This window comes from Cyprinus carpio, unplaced genomic scaffold (genome assembly GCF_018340385.1).
Source record: "Cyprinus carpio isolate SPL01 unplaced genomic scaffold, ASM1834038v1 S000006694, whole genome shotgun sequence".
Classification (NCBI taxonomy): domain Eukaryota; kingdom Metazoa; phylum Chordata; class Actinopteri; order Cypriniformes; family Cyprinidae; genus Cyprinus; species Cyprinus carpio.
Window position 1 is genome coordinate 886,052 of NW_024879306.1, and position 25,137 is coordinate 911,188.

General features: G+C 37.1%; 1 protein-coding gene across 1 annotated transcript in view; it reads left to right on the forward strand.

The window, feature by feature from the left end:
- The window catches only part of LOC109101598 (follistatin-like 5), a 107,309-nt gene that overhangs the window by 41,122 nt on the left and 41,050 nt on the right, over positions 1-25,137 (forward strand). The window contains 4 exon segments of the mRNA XM_042755402.1: positions 14,742-14,930; positions 17,537-17,611; positions 17,613-17,636; positions 17,638-17,659. Of these exon segments, the coding sequence (XP_042611336.1) occupies positions 14,742-14,930; positions 17,537-17,611; positions 17,613-17,636; positions 17,638-17,659 (310 nt within the window).

The window sequence follows — 25,137 nt, forward strand, 5'->3', positions numbered from 1 at the left end:
CTCAGATTTGAAATTGCTCTATAATTGTGGTGAAGCTGTAGAGAAGCTCCAGGGGGCGTGATTAAACGTTTCAACCCACCCCCACGGAATTATCTGATCATCCGCATTCTGCGTGCGCAGGATTAGAGCAGCATCATCACAATCACATCTGCACCAAAAATGAGACACAAGAACCTTATTAAGACTCTAAAATCTTAAACGCAGACACTAAAAAAAGCACAACTGTTTCATGGTTTGCTCGGTGCATCTTGATGAGGAAATCATGTTTTTTGGCGCTGCAGGGATGTTGGTCCAATTGACAGTTTTCTTACCAACCCCTAATTTTTTATAGTAGTGTAAAATTACAATTATGCCTATATTTATATATATCTAAAAAAAAATCTAAAAATTATATAAAATCAAATTATATATTCTTCCTTTTCTTTATCTTTGTCATAGATGTCATAGACCGTCTTACATTACTTCTATTTTGTTTATATTTAAAATCATGAATGCAGACACAGAAAGATTGATGGTTTGTTTGGTGCAGCTCAATGGAGATGTTTAATTTTACTCTATAAGCATTTTAGTTGAATACAAGAGAGTAAATCAGCTCTGAGAAAGGAAAGTGTTCAGTGTTTTGCAATTGATAGTTGTTACCTTAAAAAAGTGTTTCCATCCATCTCAACAGGATTTCCTGGAATTGTAAATCCCATCATCAGCTGAAATGATTAATGATAACACTGAATGTCATCTGCTTTTTGAAGTGCTCTCCCTCGCAATCTGATTCTGAAAGGCTTCAAAGTCCTCACTCTCCTTTTTAATTTATAAGGCAGGTGTAGTAGCCCCACTTTAGACCAGAGAGAGCCTGGAAACCTTGATGTTCCTCTTATGATGAAACGTAGGAAATGAGGGAAACTTCTTGGGCCATTTACCTTTTTTAGTGATTTATTTATTAAGAGTGGAAAGAAGATGGATGGCGTAGTTAATGGAGACATAACATTCAAGATAATTGACTCATTGTCTTGATGGAGAAGCTTGGTCCCAATTTAGATCTCCTAATTTGGTTAGCTGCCCAAGGAATATGATATTATTTCGTTTAAGGACATACTTTTGTCTACGGGTAGATGGATGGGACATCTTACCTCTCTTATTGCTCTGGAATGAAGATGAATTCTATGCATTTAGCCATAGTGATGTTTGGTTGAATTGGACTCCTTAAAGAAAAAAGAAAAAAAGTCAATGGCCCATTTTCTGTTGAAGTGCTGTCATATGGGGAATTGAGGTTCGGAATTGTCTCATGGATCTTTTCGCGCTAGAACCCGACGGCTGCTGTCATCAATCTAAGCGAAGCAGCGAAATAAGCTAGGGGAGGACAATCGCTCTCGTCTAGTTAGAATGTGGTAACAGACCGGCTAGCTCATCAGTGCGAAAGATGAAACAGTTTGGGTGCTACAGCTACTGTCAGACGCTAAAACCTCTGGAGATGTTTGAGGGGGATTGTTGTCCAGCTTGACATGTTGACATTGACAAGACATCTTGGTTTTTATTCTATAGTATCTCACCCTTTGATTTAAATGATCTCTGATGCTTTTATAAACCTATAAATGCAAGGGGGTATGCATTTGCAGACTAACATATGCATGTTAAGTCTATTTACATTTCAGAATTAAAATTAAAGGTAGCAGCCGGTGAGTTTGAAACTTTAAGAAAGAAACTGAATGTATTAGCATACATAATAATTAATGCGTATCATTCATTACATTAATTATATTTTAACTAATTACATTTCAGAATGTGATTTGAGGTAGCAAGCAGGATGCATTGAATTTAATGAATATATTAGCATACATATAATTAATGCTATTCATGTAAATTCACAATCAATGGTGTGCATTCATTCATTTATTTCATTTTAATGTATTTATTTTAATTTGTTGATATTATTATTGTTTTTGTTTCCCCTTTGAAAGCCACAGAGAGCATAGGGTCTTTTGTGCATCTCTGCACAGTCTGATAGAGGGGTCATGTGTTCATTCCCCTGACATCCAGCACTATGTTCAGTTGCTTGAAGGCATCTCATTCAAGGGAGAGAATGTATATGTATAGGCGGGGAGCAAAATGGTACCTTTCTGGTTATCCTTATTCCATCTCGGGTAGAATCACACACTCTTCCTCCGCCCACAGTACTGTCTATAGTGGAGGAGCTCAGATTGGATAAAACTTTCACACTTCTTTTGAAAGGGCAAGGGATTGTAGTTTTTATTTTTTTATTTTATCAGTCAAGTACACTCAAGCATTAAGTTTTCTGTGATAACAAAAATGCCATGGATAAGGAAGACTGTGGAAGATCTTCTGGTGACTGTTTGCCTTTCTTATTATATCATGGCCTTCCACCTTCACTTCTGTAATGGCATCCCGTTCATTGTTTCAACTCCCTTCTTTTATCCATCAAAGAAACACGTTTTGGTGCATCATGGGTTAAACTGAATATCAAATGTCTGCACAGCCAGCATGAAAATACTGTAGAGCCTTTAATGTTTGTGATGGTGATATCAAGTACTTTGACACGTGACATAGTTATTTTGATTCCTCCGAGATAAAAACTTGGGTGATGGACTTCTGCCTCCCCTTTGATTGTCACGGCTATTTTTCATGTTTTTATGTAGCCCTCGGGGCGCATTAATGGTCACATGTGTCATTACTCATGCCATATGCGGTTATTATTTTTTCAGAAAAAGTTTCACCATGGACTGCACCAGGGACATATTTGAGTGTACTGTAGCTTTACATATACCGCACAACTGTTTTTTACAACATAATGATAAGAAGTAATGTTTCTTGAGTGCCAAATCAGCATATTGGGTTGATTTCTGAAGGATCATGTGACACTGAAGACTGGGGTAATGATGACAACTCACATTTGCCAGGCACAGGAAATGAATTACATTTTACAAATATATTACAGCAGAAACAGATGTAAATGTTAATAATTATATTCCTATTTTTTCTCTATAGTTAGTTTGATATAAATAAGTGCAGTCTTTGGTTAGCTACGAGAGACTTTCAAAATGTTCAACAATTTACCGCCAGGTCCCAAAACTTGTTGAATGAACTGGGTCTCAGATCAACCCAGTTATTAGCCATTTTTCACATTTCATGTAAGACTGTTGTTAGGCACATTGTGAATAACCGGTGAATGTCAATTTAATGCATTACAAAAGGCAAAGTGGCTGGTGTTTGATTAAAACCCAGTATGCTTGTTGCAGTTCTCCCATAAGTCCTGCTCGTGAAGAGTGTCTGCTGGACAGCCCCATCAGTTTGACTGACAGGTCCTCTCCAACCAGCCACACAAAAAGAAAGCATGAGTGACGCGGGTTGCCATACCATCAGATTACTTCGTTTATCAACCAACAGTCTGATGTACACACAGACCCAAAAATGCCACAGTGGGCTAAGCCCATTTTTGGACAAAGCATTAAATGAATAGGCGCGTGTCCTGTGATTGTCACATGAATGCTATGAATGAGATACATAGTGCCTTTTTAGGTCAGCTTGAGTTTTGAAGGCATCGAACACGAGCAACAGCAACCTTTGAAATTTTGAATTAGCATCTTTTAGGGGACCTAAACATGTTTTTTTTTTTTTCTTTTTTGTTTGAAAGCTTGAGAACTGCTGATTTTCTTTCGCATATTGTGTTAACATTTTCTCATGCAGAGGGCCAGTATGAGGCACATGTCCTGGGTGTGGTTGCATGTGTTTTGGGTCAGGACTACAGTACATATTGATTTTGTCGAGCTTTGGTCTGGGGTAGAGGTTAGTGATTGCACTCATGGAAATATGTTGAGTGGCTGTGTGAGTTACAGTAATATTTAGATACTTTTCATTACTAATATGTATGTATACGTATGTGTATAGGCTACTCTATGCCTAAATACATGTCCCCACCACCGGAAACTAGTTGGGTGCCTTCAAAATTAAAATTGAGAGAATGGGTGTTAAATTCAAAATGTAATGAATTAGAATTAAAGTAATAAAACCCAATGCAGAAAGTAAAAGTAGAATGAGAAGAATAACAATGAAATTAAAGAAATTCATAAATAAATCTTATAATGTATGAATGGACTGTTTAACTAGAGACGTTTAGGTTAAGCAAGACAATGTTTAGTATTTCTTAATGATTAAAAATGGGTTGTGTGATTTACTTTTTTTTCATTAAGACAATTGATAGTAAACTGGACACTTAAATTACAAAAAGAAGGGGAAGTACAGTAGTAACCAATTTAAATTAAACAGGAATACACATTTGAAGCATATAAGAATCTGAAATCGTAATGTAGGAATCATAGGCAAATCTTGTGTTTTATTTGCAAAACAATGGAAAAAAAGTATGACTGTTGTGGGGGTATAGATATAATCATATATATGAAATCTGACTTTTGCTAAATCCTAGTAAGACCATTTGACAAGTAAGCATTGAAGAGTAGTCGTCAATTGTATCAAAGTGTGATTACTGTACCCCGAAACACCAGGCATTTACACAATATCATTTTTTTTCCTCCAGTCGTGGTTCTCTACTCTAAACGGCCCGTTGGTTTGTTACCCATGAGTATTCGTAATAATGATTTTTTCTTCTTTTTCTTTTTTCAACAGGCTAAACCTAAAAGCTCAGGAAGACGGTATTTATTTCCTCCTTCTGGTCACAAATGCATTCGGAATACAAAGGATTGGTCCTTCTTCGTTGTCTGTTTATCCTTTATTCTACTGACATGGGTTTTCAGGTAATATGTCTCTTTTAAGACCTGCGGTTCCCTCGTCTTTCAGTGTCAGCATTCGTCATCAGCAATAACTCTTGACCACAAACAACAGATCAGTCAATTCATCTGATACCCGGCATTAAAAACAGCCCCCCACCACAGAAAGAAGACGAGTGACATAGCCGTCAGAAATCTCTCTTTCCTCCTATAATATCTAGGCTCTTTCTGTCACGGACCCTAGGGTGGCCGGATAGTCTGTTTCATCCTGACGACGATGGCTTGGTCAGCCTCTCACGCGTTAGTCGGTCAAAGTCAGTTCCTCTGAGTGTGTATGGAACCTTCAGTCTCTTAAACTGTGAATTTGCGCTTCCAACCGACCCTTCCTTCAAACTGATGGCGAGTATACAGTTACTTGCGGGTGTCAAATCCAACTTAAACTTGATATTTTGATGGGCGGCCTTTGGTTATTCGCGTAACCGTGTACAACATGCTGGGCCTTAATAAATAAATAGCCTGGCATACATTGCATTGCTTTGAAGTGAAGCGCCATATTTCGTCCATTTTTTGGAACATATAGTGTTGAACATCCCAAACAAACTCCTATGCAATTCAAGGTGCCATGCTGTTCAACTTCTGTTGTACACTCTGATTCAATTTATTTCGTCCACATTTGACACCCCAGTACCACATAAATTTTGTATAGAAGTTTTTATAGAAATCACATGCACGCGCAGTGCTTCCAAGCGGTTTTCAAACAGATGCCAGTCTGTTTTTGTTATTTTTATTTTAATTTATTTTTTTTTAATTGGGATTCTTTCAGTACTACTATTTCAAACAAATTTACCATTACGGTTATGCCAGTAGGTGTCAGCAAGTGAATGTCATCTATTGAGGTGAAAATCATTTGAATCATTCACTCAGCTGATTCATTCACAAATACGTGGGTTAGTGATAGTCAGGAACAAAATCAAGTGTTGATTGAGTGAGTCATTGACTATTATACCTCATTCAGGAGATTCATTGCAGGGCGCTCACTGTTTGATCAACTAAGTAGACATCTTATGAATATATTAATTCAAATATAAGCTTTAAGTAACACCACCCAATTCATAATACTACTACTTACTACTAACCCTCTTTAATTAGTATAATCCTAAAAGCATGCCTAGATCTCAATGTTGAAAATTGTTCATAGTTAAATGTTAACTGTTGATCCTATTTCAAGTATATTTAAATGCTTTCCTCGGAACTCCCATTTGTATCGTACAACAGCTGCTGTTTCACTTTGATTTTTTGTCATAGTTACCACAGACCCCTTTATAACCTCGTCCTGACATTCTAAACTATTCAGTCACAACATTTGTTCTACATAGTATATTGCGTAACAGATTACTTGAATTACTTGACCAACTAGAATAATTTCAAAATAATCCTTACACTGCTTATGAGAACCGACAACGCACCCGCCCGATACCTCAAGAAGGAGCGAGCGGTTGTTCTGTGCCAGTTTTAGAGAGTAATCATAGACCCTTGAGAGCAAGGTTTAATGTCATGTCACCTCCAGTCTGAGACAGACGCCCACATCCGCTTGTCTACGCGCCGATACACTCGGCTCCTCGAAGGTGATCACCCTCGTCTGCGAACGTGCGAACTCAGCGATACAGGGGCCAGGGGTAAGCGAGAGACTAGCATGAACCTGTGCACCCGGGGTGCGTGTGAACACGAGATCGCTATGGCAATCATGATAAAGGTATCCTGAATGAAAAAGGAGGTCGAAAGCTGGAGCAGAGGACTACGGTCTGTCGGACTCATCCTTAGCCCCAGCACTCACTGAGCACCAAAGAGCCAACAAAACCTCGAGACGAGAGAGACGCCACGGGAGCCGCCGCTCGCCGGATCCCTCTCGCCGATACCCAGCGTCCAAAAAAGCACATACTCGTTCACACTACCCTTCTTAGGTCCAACAGCACCACAACCATCGCTATATCGGCGTCGCCCTACCAGAACGACACCTTACATCTCCCTATAGACAGAACCGACTTCCTTCACTGATCACTCATTACCGCTCCAGCCTCCACCTCCAGCGAGTTGTACTGAACTGTTGCCCTTGTCTCCATATCCTTCCTCTGCCCGCACATTTCCACAATCTCCCTCAACGAATGGAATCCAGTGGGGTAGATTGTATTGCCTGCTGGTCTGCTATGACTCTCAATACCTTCTCACATCACCCAGCTCAGCTCGCTGAGATCGCTGGCGTCGCGTCAACTGAGGCATACGCCACATAGAAGTAGCTACCTCCGAGCACTCGTCGCTGCAAGCCTCCTCCTCTGTCCACAATGACCCACTAATTCCATTGCTGTCTACGACCACCTCCTCGTCCTACTCTATCTGCCCGAGCCCTCTCTCTTCCCCCCGCCCAGAACTTGACAGCAATGGCACTGGCTCCTGTTGCCCGTCAAGAGCGGATCGCCATCCCCTGTGACTGAGAGCTAGCCTAGAATGAAGAGACAGCTCCCAGCAACAGTGCTGCTGTGTTGTCGCGGTGTGATGCATTAACTCGCACTGCCTATACGCGAGCACTCCGGGACTGCTAACCTGTGACCTACACGCAGGGTGAGCCCTCCCCGGTTTCTCCCTCTGATTAACCCCCCAACAAACCCAACAAACATCCCAAACCCCCCACGCCACAAGTCCCTGCGCCCCTCCAGTTACTCGGTATGTATTTTGGACAAGCATAATCCCCCAGCCCCCTGGCACAGTCCGTCCTTGAGTTCCTGGTTATCCAAGCCGGGTCTATCGTGTGCAGTATACGCCAAGCCTGTTTAACGCGATGTCCACTCCAGTGTGCCTCGGTCCCTGACTCCGACCGATGGTGAGTACTCCTATCTCGAGAAAAATCCCTGAGATCCAACGCCCTCTTATAACAGCCCAGTTTCCAGCGATCCAGCACTAAACCAGCTCAAATCAGTTACTATGCTTAAAAAACCATACTCTAACCACAGCATTGTTAGGCTGGTTTTTCAAACAGGGTTGATGACACACAGCGAGACCGATCTACAGCTGTTGTACAGCTCTGGGGCTGCTCACCCAATATCAATTACAGCAGAGCCATATAAAAAATATCTCAGGTTTACCAGTAGGGATGCACAAAAATGCTACAGAAAAAAATAAACAGGGACAAAAGAATTGGAGCGAGGGAGTGTAAAGACAATTTCCAGCTGGCTTAGGGGTTAATCTCGATTCATTAAAGTTGTACCGATCCTAAAGGCCAGCTTTAAAAAAATATTAATTATTCTTTTTGTTGTTGTTGTTGTTGGTGTTGGTGTTTGTTTGTGTTTTGTTTTTTTAGATGTGTTTGTGGTATCTATCCATATGCTTTCAATATTTTGCAAAGAGAAAAACATCTTGGCTTCGTTAAAAGTGAAATCACGCATAAAAATATCTACATAAAATCAGCACCTACTTGCAATACCGAAAACTTGCTTTGCTTTCATTTCACCACACTCTCTGCATATGTAAGCACTAGCAAAGAAGAAAATCTTCATATCATGTCTTATTTTAAATGATATACCAGTATATAGCCTATTTCAGCTTTGCTGAATAAATCACAATACGGACAAGAAAAAAAACATAAGCACAATTTTGAGGGTGTATTTTATGAAACAGAATACAAACAATATTTAATATGGTATACATTATTATTATGTAGCTCAAACATTTTACAACTAAAAGGGGCCTGTTTTCTTACAGAAAATGAAGGTGAGGAGCTCATATAGTTCACAATCAAGAATAGAATACTGGTCAGTTAGTTTTTACAAGGGATAGTTCATCCAAACACGAATTACCTCCAACCTGCAAGCTATTCCAAACCTTTGTTCTGTGAAACGTTTATTATGAAATATGTCATAAATGTTGTTTTTGTCCATACAGTGAAAAGTCAGCGGGATCCATGTTGTTTTGGACTTTGCGTTTGCATTCAATGTATGACCAAATACAGTTGAAAACTTTTGAAATCTCTTTTGGTGTGTGTGTGTGTGTGTGTGTGTGTGGTGTGTGTGTGTGTGTGTGTGTGCCCTGTTGTGGGTGTGGTGTGTGTTGTGTGTGTGTGTGTGTGTGATTGCCACAGAAAGAATGCAAGTTTTTAAATTACATGCGGGTGAGAAGTAAATGATGAGAAAGAATTTTCAATTTGGGTCCTTTAAATCAAGTAGACAGACAAGGTCAAGAAGCACGTAACATTAATGGTGTTGTTTATGCAATCTCAGCTGAGCAATGGTATCTTTATCTGTGATATTCACCCAAAATAATAACTTACAGCATCAATCACCACCATGCCGTTTTTGTTATTATTTCTTAATGAGGTTATTATTCCCTCGTAATTAGCTCTATGATCAAATGGTCGTCATTAATGTTAATTAAGCTGAGCCCTCAGCTGGTTTTTATTAATGCAGCCACTTCTAAACCCACCTTTGGACAGGAGACTGAATTTCAATCTGATCTTACTAGATTTACCAGTGTGGTTTTCCCAAGTGAATCAGGGTCCCATGCGTCACATGCAGTGGATCAAACATGCAGATATGATGACGCAGGTGGCCGTCTAAACCCTTTCAAAACAGGGAAAGACTCAAGTTCCTGCTTTTCCTCTGTGTCATTCCTCTGGGCTGCCTGGACGTGTCAAGTTTTACTTCAAAGGGTAAATCACACGCAGGCCACGTGAGAATGGTTTTTTATGGATTGGAATAAATGTCTTTGGTGCTTAACGCTGCATTGTGTGTAATGGCTTGTTCAAAGAATACCGGCATATTCTGAACAGTTTAAGAAGTTAAGGGTTGTGTGCCATCAAAACCTAAAATTTAGAATACTGTTTTATAATCTGAACGGTTTCTGAACGTTAAAATGAGATGAGTAAACAGGATATAGATAATTTGTTTTTTTTTTTTTTTTTTTTTATATGAGAAATAATCAAGGACTATATTTAAATATAGGCTTGACCAAGCTTGTTTTTTAAAAGTCATTTTAATATTCTGATTTGGTGCTCACACATTTCTTTTTATTATTAAGGCTGAAAAACCGTTGGTGCTGCTCAATGTTCCTGTGATACATACGGATCGCAGAAATTCGTTTGAAAAAAGAAATCTTTTGTAACGTTAGAATCTCTGTACTTGTCACACTTTTGACCAATTTAATGCATCCTCCTATTGGCTGAAATAAGTTTTAATTAGTTTTTTTTGTGCAACACATCTTACAGACACCAGAGTTATTATATTAACAACTTTACAAAAAACATAACTTTTAACTAAAAGTTAAATGGAAAAAGTACAGCAAATAAAACTAATTAAACTTGCAGTGCATTTTAGAGAGAGATGGAGAATGTAAATAAAAAAACTTAATTACAACTTACACTATTATATATGATATATATATTGTATCTATATATATATATATATTCATTATCTATACATCTATAATCTATATATATATATTATCTATATATATATATATATATATAATATAATATATTTATATATATATATATCTAATTAGATTAACTAGAATATTGATTTGAATAAACAAGGTCATGTATATTCTAAAACTGTCTAATCTAATACTGTCCATACACTGTCACCTGACTATATTTTAGGGTTCATTGTACATTGCTGTGACCTCTTTTCTTAGCTCTCAATCCTTTAAATGATCCAACAGGTTCTAATTAACAGAAGCTAGCCACAGGTCTGGTAGACAGCAAGGCTACACTTTTAATTGGCCTGCGTGTCTAGATTGCCCATCACCAAACTTGTTTGTCACAGCTCCGGACTTTTGCAAAGTAAATGATTACCAGAATTCCCCATCAGTATGTGCAACCAGCCGTGGGGCACTCGATTTTATCTCCGGCCGCCACGTTTCACGACCATCAAACTGCACCTGTCCTATGTGAGCTATAACCGGTATACTTTAATTCTGCCGGAACACAGACACAGATCTGGACTCTGGGTGAGAAGATGAGAAAATAGTTGCACATGATATAGGGCTCCTCTATCAGTAACCTTCTATAGCACTAGAGGTCCTCAGCTTTGTGTTGTCCATTCCCGGCAAAATATATATTTAAATAGCCCTCACCCATAAGAAACTTTCTGAGGGATGAAGGTTGAGGCACTAAGGACGGGAGAGTTCATTTTTAGACCTTTGGGAAATGCGACTTTGTCTGTAAAGGGAAATTGTTGAGATTCTATAGACAGATCACTTGGAAACCAATGTTCTTTTCTCATTTTAAGACATAAAAGTAAAAACCTATTTCTGTCAGGCAGGCGTTGTCGACTGCCATAACTGGTTAAACCAACCCGATATACTGACAAAGGGAGGCAGTTATGTAGCATATATTATAAAACAGAGGCACATTCTCATGCCACAGAGGACTGAAAGTGCATGTTTTGAATGTGCATTATGACAGCAACTTGTGGTTTTTCCAGTGGCCCACGGTTCACAAATGCAACTGCCGGGTCCGATGACAATTACATGTATGCAAAAATGAGACCACTAGTTTATACTCTTGATCTGAGGGGTATAGTTGCGCCGGTTATCTAGACTATTGTTCGTTCTTGTGAAAACTATTTATGCTGTGTGTTATATTAAATAATTGTAATGCAATTTAATTAATTACTCGTGTTTGCAGTTATAGCCTCTTGAGAATTTTTAATATATACTATCTGTGGGGGCACTTTTGTAGGGGCCATCTGGAGAGGATAAGTATAATATATATATATAGATATTTTTATATCTATATATATATAGATATATATTATATATATATATAGTGATATTTCCAATGCATTTCCAAAAAAGAAAAAAAAAAATTTCCTATGGCTGCCACTGGATCACTACCCTGTCGGGTTATCATCTTATGTTCGATTGCTGCTTTTGTGTCTGTTTTCGTGTTTGTTTTTAGTTTGTTTGTAATGTAATTAATTGCTGTAAAATATGAATTGTGTATGGTGCGTTCCCCTCAATTTTTGGACATGTGATATTGGTACTTTTTGTTGCCATCATCTAACCATTCTCACCTAAGTGTGAATCTTAAAACACACAACTACGTTCAGTAACACTGGTGACATATACTCACTTCTGGGAAATAATTCATTCAAAATGAACAGTAGATTTTCGATACTGTAGGGTGACATTTTAAAAGCAGTGAGGCGGCTTAGATTCACTTGTAACATTTTAAAACTATACCATTTATTAATATTAGTACTGGTGTTGTTTTTATTATAATTATAATAATTATTGTTATTGTGGTTGTTGTCTAACGTTTTTATAGATTTATTTAGGTAATGATAGTATAAACTTAAATATCAGCCATTACTGGTTTTCGGCACAGACCATGAAATAATTTATTGGCTTACTGTTTTTAATTTGTTTGTTTTTTGTTGTGTTTGTTTGTTTATTTTTATCCATAAATTTCATATACATACACAAATCCAAACATACTGACTATAGTTATTTTGGAAATTTTGTTGTTTGAAACTGTTTGACTTTTAGCTCTGAAGATGCAAATATTTAAACTTTAACACAACAAAAGTTATCTTTTTTCAAGAAAACTTTTAAGTCAAGATAACTAAGTGTTCTCAACGTAAAACAAAAGACCAAAAAAAAAAAAAGTATTGCATGGGCTCTGTGGGTTTCATTTTCATTTTTTTTCATTTTCAAGTCATTCATTATTTTTCCAACGCCCTGTTGTGTTACTATAATATCTCTGTACTGCAAAATTGAATCTTTGGTGCGTATTTCTACATACAAGATTTTCTACATACAAGACAGTTTCAGTCCACACTGAAAAATCAATGCACAGGCAGATGGGCTCCTGTTGAAATGCAGCTCATTAATGTAGCTCTGATTCAGGGAATCTCCAGCTTTCCACCCATTTTACAGTTTTTCTTTCTGCACGGTTGCAACATTGTTGGGAAACTGTACAGCTGTCAAATCACAGGTGGATTTAATGCACATGAAATTCACTAAGTCCCACATCTGCAGTTCTGCGGAATATGTAGAAGACCATGCAGTCCTTCATTGCCACATGCAAAAATGAATGCTAAGTGGCAAGTGTGAAACGTACAACACACAGGTTTGACGACACGACCTTAACCTCTCCTCCCTTTTGGGCATATATAAAGGGTCACGGCCGGGTATCAGGAACAGCCTCATTCACTCTTTTACCTTCATTCTGCCATTTCTAAAGGAAAGGGAGGAAGCTTTCCTGCCATGGTGGCTTGTCAAAGTAGAGGCCTTTGTGCGTGTGGCACGCTATAGCTGTCAGCACAATACAACAGCAGGCTCAGACACACACACACACACATAATATATATATATTATATATAATATCGTATATATATATAATATATATTATCTCTATATCTATATATATATATATATATATCTATATTATATTCATATATCTCAGTTAGATCACACACACATTGCAGTTAGTGGATTGCATTAATGTGGAGCTGAGCTGTTGTGATGAACTTGACATATGTCTCGTGAATCTAAGCCTGACAGTCGTAAAAACCAGCTGGCTTTTCCTCCAAACCTCCTTTTTCCCTCCCTCTCTAAGAGGCTACCTTTCATGTCTGATTCTTGCCTTTCATTATACAACTCTTATGCTCCAAAACTCAACATCGGAATTCTCCTCCAAAAGCCATGCTGAACCAGCCTGAGGCTACATATTAATGATGAAAACATCTCAACTATGTCGAAAGCTTTTTTTTACAAGCCTTCCCCGCCATTGTTCTCCAGTCAACTGTTTCAAGTCCGTCCCTAGACCCCTTTCCAGTGCTTATGCTTTCTCTGAGAATGATTGCGAGAGTAATGTACAGAGGTCTGTCCTCCTCCGCCATGTTTGGCAGGCCCATTAGCACTGTCAACGGCAGCATTGTAGTTTTTTGGTCATTTTTTTGATCCGCTGTAAATGATTGGCCAATAAATAAGAGTTTGTATCAATGAATTTTTCTGTCATTAAATGTATGGTGTTTGTTGTCTTTTTGATATTAATGAATGTTCATCTAAAAGTACACAATCCTGTAGGCAATCGCAGAATTACATCAGTGAGTGACGGCAAGTTACTGTCTTCAGAAGTGGAAATCATTCGTTGAAAAGATTTGTTTAAAAATGCTGATTCATTCAGGAATGAAACGCTTGACTGTTATAGAGTGATTCACTGAATCATTTCTTTCAAACGCTGAAAATCATTCAGACAGAAATTACCCAACCGTGTTTTTGTTTTGAAGACATGCACACTGTTCTGCGGAGGCTTTGTTTGGGAACTATAGCAATAGTTGTGTCAATTTTATGTAAAGTTACGTTCAGTAATATTAACTTCATATATATTGACAACTGTTGTATAGAATTATGATGGCGGTTCCATTTGTTTTTGTTTTATTTTAATTAATAATAACACTGTTTGTTCGAAACCACAGGTAGTCACAGTCGTGCAGATAAAAAAAAAAAAAAAAAAAAATATTTCTCAACATATGTTAATTTTATTGAATACTGTTTTATTATTTATTTATAACCTGGTTGTCATTCATCATTGACACTAGATTTCTTTAGCTAAAATAATCTAGTACTAAATATGTGTGTGTGTGTTGTGTGTGTGTGGGTGTGTGTGTGTGTGTGTTTGTGTGTGTGTGGTTGTTTGTGTGTGTGTGTGTGTGTGTGTGTGTGTGTGTGTGGTGTGTTTATTTTCTTTAACAATCACTATAGTCTTGGATACAGTAAAACTAAAGCATTTATTTCTTTTGAAGCTTCTTGCTGAGATCCACAAAAATCTGCAAATTGCAGCATTATTTATATACCAAACCTGTTAGATTTCTTACACAACTATTTTTGAAATCGGGCTTCATATTGTAACACTTATAGATGAATTAGTAATGCTGCTGTGAACAACGAATTCGTCTCCATATAAACACTGATATGACCAGCTTTCTCTCTCCAACACTTTGCAGATGACTTAACTGTCATATGGGAGATTATAAAAAATTGAAGACCAAGATGTTGGACTTGCATGCTCAGAGGTACTTGACCCCGGGTAACCATGGCAGCCACGAGAACGAAATGGCAACTAGGAAACATCTGGTGGACATGATGTTCAAGCGCTTTGACGCAGATGGTAATGGAAGAGTTGACAGCAGTGAGCTCTCACAGGTAAGACCGAACAAGACTGTTGCAAAGTCAATATCTTTCTTATCTTTCACCCGTTTAATCGACGTTGAAATTAGGTGTCGTTTCTTGACCTTCTTAACACACCTCTGCTATGTTGATTTTACCTTAATAACCATTTTTCGAAAGTAATACTTACACAAATATCTTCGGCTTTTACAAAAGAAATAAACCACTGGTTTGGAATGAGGTTAAATAGTGTGGATGATGACAGAAGTTTTTAATTTGTGGGTGGACTGTCCCTTTAACATTTTGATTAAAAAAAAAAAAAAAGACATTTTCGAAGTCCAGTCATAGTCATTTGTCCAAATGCATCTTGTTTTGTTTACAGTAATACAATATCTGATGCTTGAATCTGATATATAATGAGAATGGCTTGGGGAACCACTTTAACTCATGTTTTATTTGCATTCATTTGAAAACCGTAATGAGCAAGCAAGCATGTCTCTTTTTTTAAAATTCACTCATAGACTGATCCCAGGTCAGCTGTGATTTATCGTTGTCCTGCAGCAGAAAGATTACACCTGTCCATAGAGATATGGTGGCAACAGCAAAATATGAATTTATTCATATTTCTCCAAAGAGAATACTCTGAGCGCACTTTCACTCTCAGTTACAGGCGTGAGCCATTTCAATTTTATTGTGCAATATGTTAATGTCATTTGCATATGTTATTTCATTCGCAGGCATAAGAAGAATAGATCTCTTTTCATGCAAGTCAGATCGAGACAAAATTGTTGACTGGCCCTGAAATACAAAGCTTGGCCTTTTGACATGAAGCTAAAACGGGTTGAAAAAGTGGGTAGAGAAAATGGGAACATATAGTGAAATGCCTTTCAGCACATTCAAAGCATTTTCTGTCCTAATACAGCAATTAAAAATCCATTAGTATTCTGCTCAAGTATTGTCTTTCTGGTACTCCTGAAATGATCTTGTTATGCAGAAAGTGAAATGGGACAGTCCTGAAGCCTTTCTGACTTATTGAATGAGTGCTTTTTTTTTATGTCATATCATTAGTTTAATAATGTATTTACATTCAAATAACATATTTTATACATTTTGTACCATGCTGGAAACTGCTTAAAGCTAAATGGCTTTAAAAGTAGTAATTCACCTAAAAATTGAAAAATGTTCTGACATTTTACTCTCCTTCAGGCCATCCAAGATGCAGCCTATATCACTTTGCTCACCAGTGAATGGGTGCCACCCCTCAGAATGAGCGTTCAAACAGCTGATAAAAACATCACACAATAATCCACAAGTAATCTACACAACTCCAGTCCACCAATTAACGTCTTGAGAAGTGAAAAGCAGTGTTTGTAAGAAGCAAATTCATCAAGACATTTTTAATGACTCACATTTTAGACAAAAGCAATTATTTAAAATTAAAACTGTTACATTTGTTTCTTAGAAACACACAGCTTTTTACTTCATAAGACATTAATTGAGGACTCGATTTGTATGCTTAAGACACACTTTAAAATGTGTGCATCACTGTATTAGATGCAAAATATCAAACTTCAAACAAATGATGCTCAAAACTTCACTTTTCCAGCCAATGATGTGTTAGAAGGTGTAAAAATTAAGTATGTGCCTAAAAGCTGAGATTTTCATGTTTTAGCACGGTGGATTGGTTGTGTGTAGTCATTCATTAGAAAAAAACTATTTTGACATCCCCTGTAGCATTGCAGCATGCAGATGCAGCTCCTGGTACATTGAAAATTTCAGCATTGGAAATTTGCTTTCTTGCTTGCTTGCTTGCTTGTTTTGTCTTATAAATAAATAGTAAATCAAAACTGCATAGCTAAAGAGGTCAAAGTGAAGGTTGCCTGTCAGTTTCCGAGCTGGTATCAAGTCTCTATAAGAGGATTAGCATTTGCAACAAAAGATAATAAAAGGACAGGATTGAATCTGAACACACAGGTTTGGTTTTAGTAATAATATAGGTTAGTTCGGGTCAACCTTAAGCACTGGCATAAACAAAGCTTTAAGGAGATGGTCCTAAGATCACATCTGTTTATGTGTGGATATATCATTTATTTCATAAGTTAATTATGATTGTTCATATGCATATGATAAAGGCATTTTCAAAATCTCAACTGTAAACCACAGTGAATCTAACCCCTAACAGGCATCATAACAAACCCTTTGGCTTTCTTTCACTAACTGTAATTACCATCAACATATTTCTGGCATGGATGAATGTATGATAGAATGTTTTACAGTAATCCCTCATGTTTTTTCCAACATAAAGGCTGTTATAAAATCTTGCTCAGTTTTCTGGATGTTTGCCAGCTGACAGGATTCACAATGCCTGAAATGCAGATAGGAATCACATCTTTAATTATTCAGACTGGTACACTAGAGTAGTGTTTCTGCTTCAGAATGGAGATTTTAAATCAGACGTCATGTGGAGACCCCAAGACGGCATCAAAATTGTGTAAACAAAACATGCCCTTAAAAATTCGAACATCAACATTTATCAGTATTACCATAAGCTACATTCAGCACACCAAAAACATTTGCTTTGTTAAGCATCCTACAGTAGGTTCTGCTTTGAATTTAATGATCTTTAATTTGTTGTCATGCAGGTCGTCAAGCAGGAAGGTCTGAGCAGGACCACATCAGAATGCACTCTGTTCGATCTGTTCAAATATAATGATGTTAAACGATGACGAACACCTTACCAGAGGAGGAGTTTCTCACAGCTTTTGGTGAGTGTGTTGTTTTTTGAAAAAATTATGTTTAAGACTGGGAGTTAAAGCTGGGAGAAACTTTCAGCAGTATAATTAGCTCAATTAGGGCTGGATGCACCTTTAGTAACTGTGGCACTTATTTTTTGGTGTCATTTGTTAATAGCACAATGGATAATTGCAGTATTTAATTGAAGAAACTCTGAGCACAATTTCAGTTTTGGTTACAGTCGTGAGCATTTTTTAATTTCATTGTGCATTATTTTATGCAATTTGGATATTTGTTCATTCCCAGTGGAAGCAGAAATAGTCTCTTTTTGATTAGGAATGGGACTTTAATGATTCTAGTTCGCACTACTTGCATCTAATTGCACTACTTTCAATTTGACTTGATGAAAGAAACGACTTGCAGTTTCATTGAGTAAGTTGAGAACTACTGTTTTTAGTCAATGATTTAAAGGAATGGTTCACCCAAAAATGAAAATTTGCTGTTAATTTCCTCACCCTCATGCCATCCTAGATATGTGAATTTTTATTATTATTATTATTATTATTATTATATTTTTTTTTTGCTTTAGAAGAACACTAAAGAGATTTTTTATAGCTGAATCTATGCTCCTTTTGATTTATAAAATGCACGTCAATGGGTTCCATAACTTGGGTTCCATGAGAGTCAAAAGAAACAGGTACAAGAAACACAATATTAATAACAGCATCTCCCGATGATATATTGGGGTCTTATGTAACAAAAACAATGGTCCATCCCTGCTAATTGGCTGAGGGTGAGTAAATAAAACAGCTAATTTTCATTTTTGGATGAACTATTCCTTCAGTTGTTACACAATCAAACTGAGCTGTAATGCTGTTTGTTGTTGCATTCAACTACCAGAGGACTTAACAGTAGGGAAAGATGTGTTTTCTGTTTCTTGTGTTTATATTATTTTGTAGCACCCAGTATTTTTCTCTCATTATATTTAATTATTGAGTAGTGGCATAGTGCCACCAGTGGGTCAAGATTTGGCCGGTTAGCATAGTCTAGTTATCAAGATGCTGTAATTATATCTTCTGGGTGCAAAAATATCTTTCATCATTGACCATTCCAAAGTCTGTATGTCTGTAAAATAATGTTTGTTGTTGTTGTTGTTGATTTTTGTTGTTGTCTTTTTTGTTGTTGTTGTTGTTGGTTTTTGCAAACCATTATTTTATAGTAGATGTTTTAGTTGAGAGTCCAGTATTCAGTTTATTTTGATAGTCTCTTAAAAACATGAAACAGACTTCAGCCTGGAAACTAAGTTACTGTATATGCTAAAGTACTGTAGCTGAATGCCCAGACTCAATGGACCGCCTATAGTGGTTTAAGCCAGTGAAATATTTTTATGTTGAAGAGGTGGACATGACTGACCTCACTGAAACTGAAACAGCCCCACTGGGTCTTGTTATATGTATGCATACTTTATTTAATGTTTTAATGTTAATGTTTTTAAAGATGTTTTATGCTCCCCAAGTCTGCAATCATTAAATTTAAAAATACAGTTAAAACAGTAATATTGTGAAACAGTATTACAATTTAAAATAACTTAAAAAAAAAAAAAAACTATTTTGATTTTGTCTGTTACAAAACCAACCATTACTCCAGTCTTGAGTGTCACATGTTCTACAGAAATCATTTTAATGTGCGATTTGTTGCTCCAGGAAACATTTATTATTATCCATAGTGAAAACAGTTAATTTAATTTTATTTGATTGAGTAAGAAAGTTTAAAAGAACAAACATGTAGGCCAAAGGCCTTCTTTTCTTATTTAGGGCTTTTGCTCCTAGATTCTAGTTTCTAGGCTCTTTGTAGACAAACATTTTGTCACATTTCTATCCCAAGAGAGAATAAATTAATGCTCCCAATATAGATAAAATCCCTTGAGTTTTTTGCTTATAAATTAAATACTCCCTATGAAGGCTAGACCATCCCTTATGTCACAGAAAGGACACCATTTGAAAGATTCTGAGTAAAAGTAAAGCTTGCAGGCTAAATGAGGAAAATAGCCAGTGTATTCCAACCTTTTACACTGACGTTTCAGCACATCTGCTCTGTCTCGTTTTCCGTTTTTAGTCTCATCTTCCTCTGACATTTCAATTTGACTCAGTTTGCGCTGACATTCAACAAAGGCTGACAATTTTAACATGTGGTTCGGGAAGGAATAAAAAAAAAAAAAAAACAATGATACACTTGCAAAGGAAGCCTTTTTGCAAGAATGCCACTGTTGCACACTGGTTTTTTGAGCAAAAGGCAACTTTTCAGACAGGTAGAAGGTTTTGGAATGAAAATGGCAGTCTCAGTCTGCCCCGTGCCCTTTCACCGATCTCAGCAGGAGTTTGGGCGAGGCGGGATTGCTACTATTGCTAATTTCACTTTCCTTTTAAACTAAAGATAAAAAGATAACAAGACATGTTGTCAGACTCCTTCAGAGAATCCCTGTCACACCATCTCTATTCACTCCTGACACTTTGAACAACTGTTTTCTGAAAAGTTGAAAAATGCTACTTTATAAACAGCACACATGGTTTTGTTGGTACCAACAGCACTAGGGTTCATGCTGTGAGCTTGTGCTTTAGATACCTGCCAACAAAAGTGTGTTTGAATAGTGCATTGGTTAGTCTTTAGTCATTCAGTGTGCAATTTACCCACAGATATAAGCTTCTCAGATTCACCTGATCCTGTCAGTAAGTTTTCTCAGTCCACTTCTATACTCATTGATCCTGTTTAGGGGGGTTCACATCATGGGATCGCGATTTGCAGCATCAAATCAAATCAATTAATGTCGGCATGTCCAAAAACCGCTGAGCTGAGAAAAGTGTACCTTTATGCAAATGAGCATTGATAAAATGTTGGCAACTTTTGATAGGCTTAAAGGCAGTGAACTGTCTCCTGTGACATGCTGTAGTCAAGTGAGGCAAGATAGAGAAGAGTTCCAATGTTACTGTGAGCAATTTCACCATTCTGTGTAATTTGTCTTGGCCCACATGCAGCAATATAATACAAAAATGATGCAATATTCTCAGCGACTGTTTGATTCGTGCATTGAATAAAACTCATTATCTTGTTCATGATTATTTATTTTATTATGCATTTGTAATTCCTACATACATAAACACTTTCCCTTCAGCAAAAAAAATAACTAAATCTATATATATATATATATATATATATAATATAATAGTATATATATAATATATATATCTATATATATATATGATTATATATATATATATATATATATATATATATATATATATATATTATATGCAATAATATGTGCTTTTAAGCCAGTCAATCACATATTAAAAAAAACACTATGGCCAATAATACAGCACCATCAATAATGTATTACCAAAAGGAGTCAATAATACAGTGACCTGCGGACCTCCAGTGATAAAAATCGCTGTATTTGTGAACAGGGCACAAGTCAAAATTCAAGCAGCAATGTTCCTCCATTTTTTTTTTCATCATGTAACATTTGATCTGACTTGTCTGTGTCGCAAGATATTGTGATGAGAGAGTTTCAGCTGGGAAATCTGTAAATAACATGATTTAGAGTTTTGTGGTTTCAACAATATGGTTTATTGCATGAATACTCATACTTTTAATATTCACGTTGATAACTCTGACATATTTCTTGCATGGTCTTGATCTGGGTGGTCTGAGTTGGGGGCAAGTACACTATGGTTTAGACACTATGGTTTCTCGCTCTGATGGAGTTAGTATGGTTGAATCTGGTCTGAAGGGGTTTTACTGATGTGTGATGAATAGAGCTTGTCAGCATTGACTTTGTGTTGTTCAAACTCTCCAGGTCTGGTGGAGTACATGTTTCGGTCACATGGGTATAGATCTCAGTCCTGATGGAGGTTGACAGGCCATGAAAGAATAAAACGGTCCCCGTTTTTTGGTTTGGGGAGTCTCTGGCCTCTCCAGAGTAAGATGAAAGGCAATAGAACCTAAAGAGCTAGGAAAAGTATCTTTTGCTATGTGTAGGTCATGCAGGCTTAAACTTGCTAATTGCTCTGCATCTTAATTACATTATTGAAAGAGCTGTCTGGGTTCTTCATGCCCTCTTGATTCCTTATTGCAGCAATTAGCACATGGTCTGCAAGAGGTTTCTGGAGAATGCTAAATGTGTTTACTCAGATTCTGGCCCTTACCTCTGGCTCTAGGGAGCATTTTCATTCCTCCCTCAAGAGTCTGAATATTCACACATTTAGGCTAAATGTCCTGGCTTTGTTTATTCATAGCTGTGCAGGGGCCAATTAATTTGTTATACTTATGTTTTTCCTCACTCGTACTCTGTTTCCATGCATGAATCTCACAGGCTCTGAGGATATGGGGGAAAAAATTGGGCAAAAAATTGGCAAGCTTGCCCTGCCATTGCATTCAGTAGCAATGGCTAATTAGTAAACCAATAATCCTTTTAGTCAATTTTTTTAATGAAATCTGCTGAACCATTTAAACACAAAATCTGGACTAAATGATTTGTTCTGGAATTGCAATGAATCGACCAAGTTCAGTGCAGTGATTCTTTTTTACATCATTACTTAAGTATTAACATTGGTTGCATCTGAATTTGCATATTTTTCTACTATACAATAGACATAAATTATTCTGCTAGACTGATTTTCACAAAACGGGCTGCTTTATTCACAAACTGGGCTACATCAGTCAATCTGTTTTGTGAAAAAATAATTTAGTCTATAGATTATTGGGAACTGGTACAGGCAAACGATTTCTTTACAAATTTGTGCCTTAACATTTTATATGCTTTGTACTGATGAAATATGAGTTTTGGAATTACTTTGGGCTTTCTTATAATGTCTGAAATGCAAATTTTAGCAAAGTTTACTTGTTTGTAAAATTCCTATATATGTTGTTCGTGGGGGAGTTTGTTTGGTAAGCAAAAAAAAGGGCTAAAAATGGCAAATCTTTCAGACTTTAAGTAATTTTTGCTTCATGCTCAACTATTTATATCCCCAGTAGAGTCAGAAGGCAATTACTTAACGCCACGCCGGCCCACAATGCCGTTCCTTTCATCTGTCAAGGCTGATATCCCTCTGGAGAGAACGACAATCCACCTGCTCTGTCTGCTAAACAGACAAACGCACACGCACACGCACACACTCAACAGAGAAATACAGGAGCTGCTCAATCTCATTGGCAGTGGAGTATCGTGTGATATGAAACAGGGCCTCACTTGATACAAAATTGACTTCAGTGAAAGGCAAACAGACTTTTAAAGATTGCCATATGGGAATTGAGAAAAAAAGGTGTAATTTAGAGAGAGAGAGAGAGAGAGAGAGAGAATTCCAGCTCTGTAATATGTCAAATTAATTTATCAAATTTAACCAGGTGTTTATCCTACTTGTTTCTGCACTGTCCCTCTTGTATATGAGCCACAATTGGCCCAATTAGAAGTATGCATAGTGTGATTGCATTCTAATAGGAGTGGGCCTCCAGCATCATGTGCCATGGAGATGGTGTTTTTCACAGGTGGTGTAAACTCAGCCTTTCTTTGGCTTCTATTACTGCCTGTCTGTCACATTGATTGGGTCACAGTAAAGGTTTTATTCCATCTGACTTCAGTGCGCAACTCTTTTAAAAGATTCTGCAGCGATCACAGAGACCTTACGGGCTCATAAATGTACTAGTGGATAGGGGCAGGGAGCAGGGCACAACTGGTAATTATGATTGAAGACCTTTTGATGGCATCGCTGCTTGTGGAAAGGCTCTGTTGTTGCTTCTGCATAAGCTTATATTGTATATTGTTTATTATATATAATGTAATCTATCCTTAAATTTAAAAAAACTTGATATTTCTTTGGTTGTCTCTTTAGTCATCTTCACATAGTCAGTGTTTGGCATTTACTTTGTTTTTACTAACATGTGTGACTCCCAAATTGTCCTGCTCTTTCCAGGGTTGATAATGCCTTTTACATTTTAGTTAAATTCCTGAATATTGATTTAATTTAAATTAAGGTCACAAGCAGGGTGCAGAATGTATGTATGTAATTGTATGTAAAACAGGAAAATTGTAATAAATTGTAATTTAACAATTTTTCTTTGTACTGCAGCTATTATCTAAAATATAACACTTCTGTTAAAAAGTAGGTAAGATATTATATTTGGATTATAAATCTTTTGTAACATTATAAATTACTTTTGATCAATTTAATCTATCCTTGCTGAAAAAAACCTTTGATTGGCAGTGTATATATTACACCTTCCATTTACAGTAGATGAGTCCTGAATGTTTAACATAGTCAACCCGGTTACAGAATGCAGTTATCACTCATTTGTTACCAAACTGTTTGTAAACAAAACTGTGTTTAACACTCTGAAAGAGGATAAAAAAACATATTCTGTTGCCGTGTGACCATGGGCTATCTCATACCGGTTTTGATTTTGCTCTTCCTGCAATGAAGCATCACTGCTCTGGATGGGAAAGAGTTTAAACTAAATCAAAACTTTTAATCAAAACTGCAGTCGTGTACTTCAGCTTTAATTCCCACACGGCTGCTTGTGAGAGAAGGTCGAGGCCCTGAAGGAGAGTCTGCTCATCTGCTACACTGCTCTACTGTTTAAATGAGGGTGCAAAACCTCCACTTACTGTATTGTCATGTAATCACAAACAAGACAATGAATCAGGATTAAATGTCCTGGACAGCACCTGCCCTCATTTTTACAATCATTTGCAGGCTTGCGGTATTATAAAAGTGGCAACCATATTTGTTTCGGCTACATCCGGGTGGTTTTTAAGACCTTAAAATAGACTCGTTCTCTATTTCTGTTTCCCTCACTGACATACACATAAACAAATACTCATCTTCTATCTTGCGTTCCTTGTTCTGGAAAATCAATCCACTTTTCAATCCCACAGGGAATTGTAAAACGAGTGGCTTGCGCTGGAGCAAATTCCAACCTATTAAGACAAAGAGTGTGTAATTGAATGGTCTAGTGCAGGATATGACTGATGGCAGAGATGGTGTCAGAGTATTACTCACACATACACACGGCCTGTTTTGATGAGAGCTGTACTTGTACTGATTTACTGCATTCAAGCTTTATTTATTGTATTCATTAGAGTTCAGATTATTGTTTTGCCAATGACAATGGGGCAAAAAGATAAAGAGGCTGGGTAACCACGCCAGATAGAGTGTTTAAGATCAGTTCACCCCTAGTGTAAGGTCCAAAGACGACATGAGACAGAATCATTTTTTTTGTGTGTGTGTGTGTGTGTGTGTGTGTGTTCAATTAAAAATGTCCAATGCAATTTTTCTCTGAGAAACTCCTTTCTGATATTGCTCCACTATTGTTCGCCGCAGCATTGGGGGAATTGGTGATCCTCTGCCCATCTTGACTTCTGAGAGACACTGCCACTCTGAGAGGCTCTTTTTATACCCAATCATGTTGCCAGTTGACCTAATAAGTTTCAAATTGGTCCTCCAGCTGTTCCTTATAT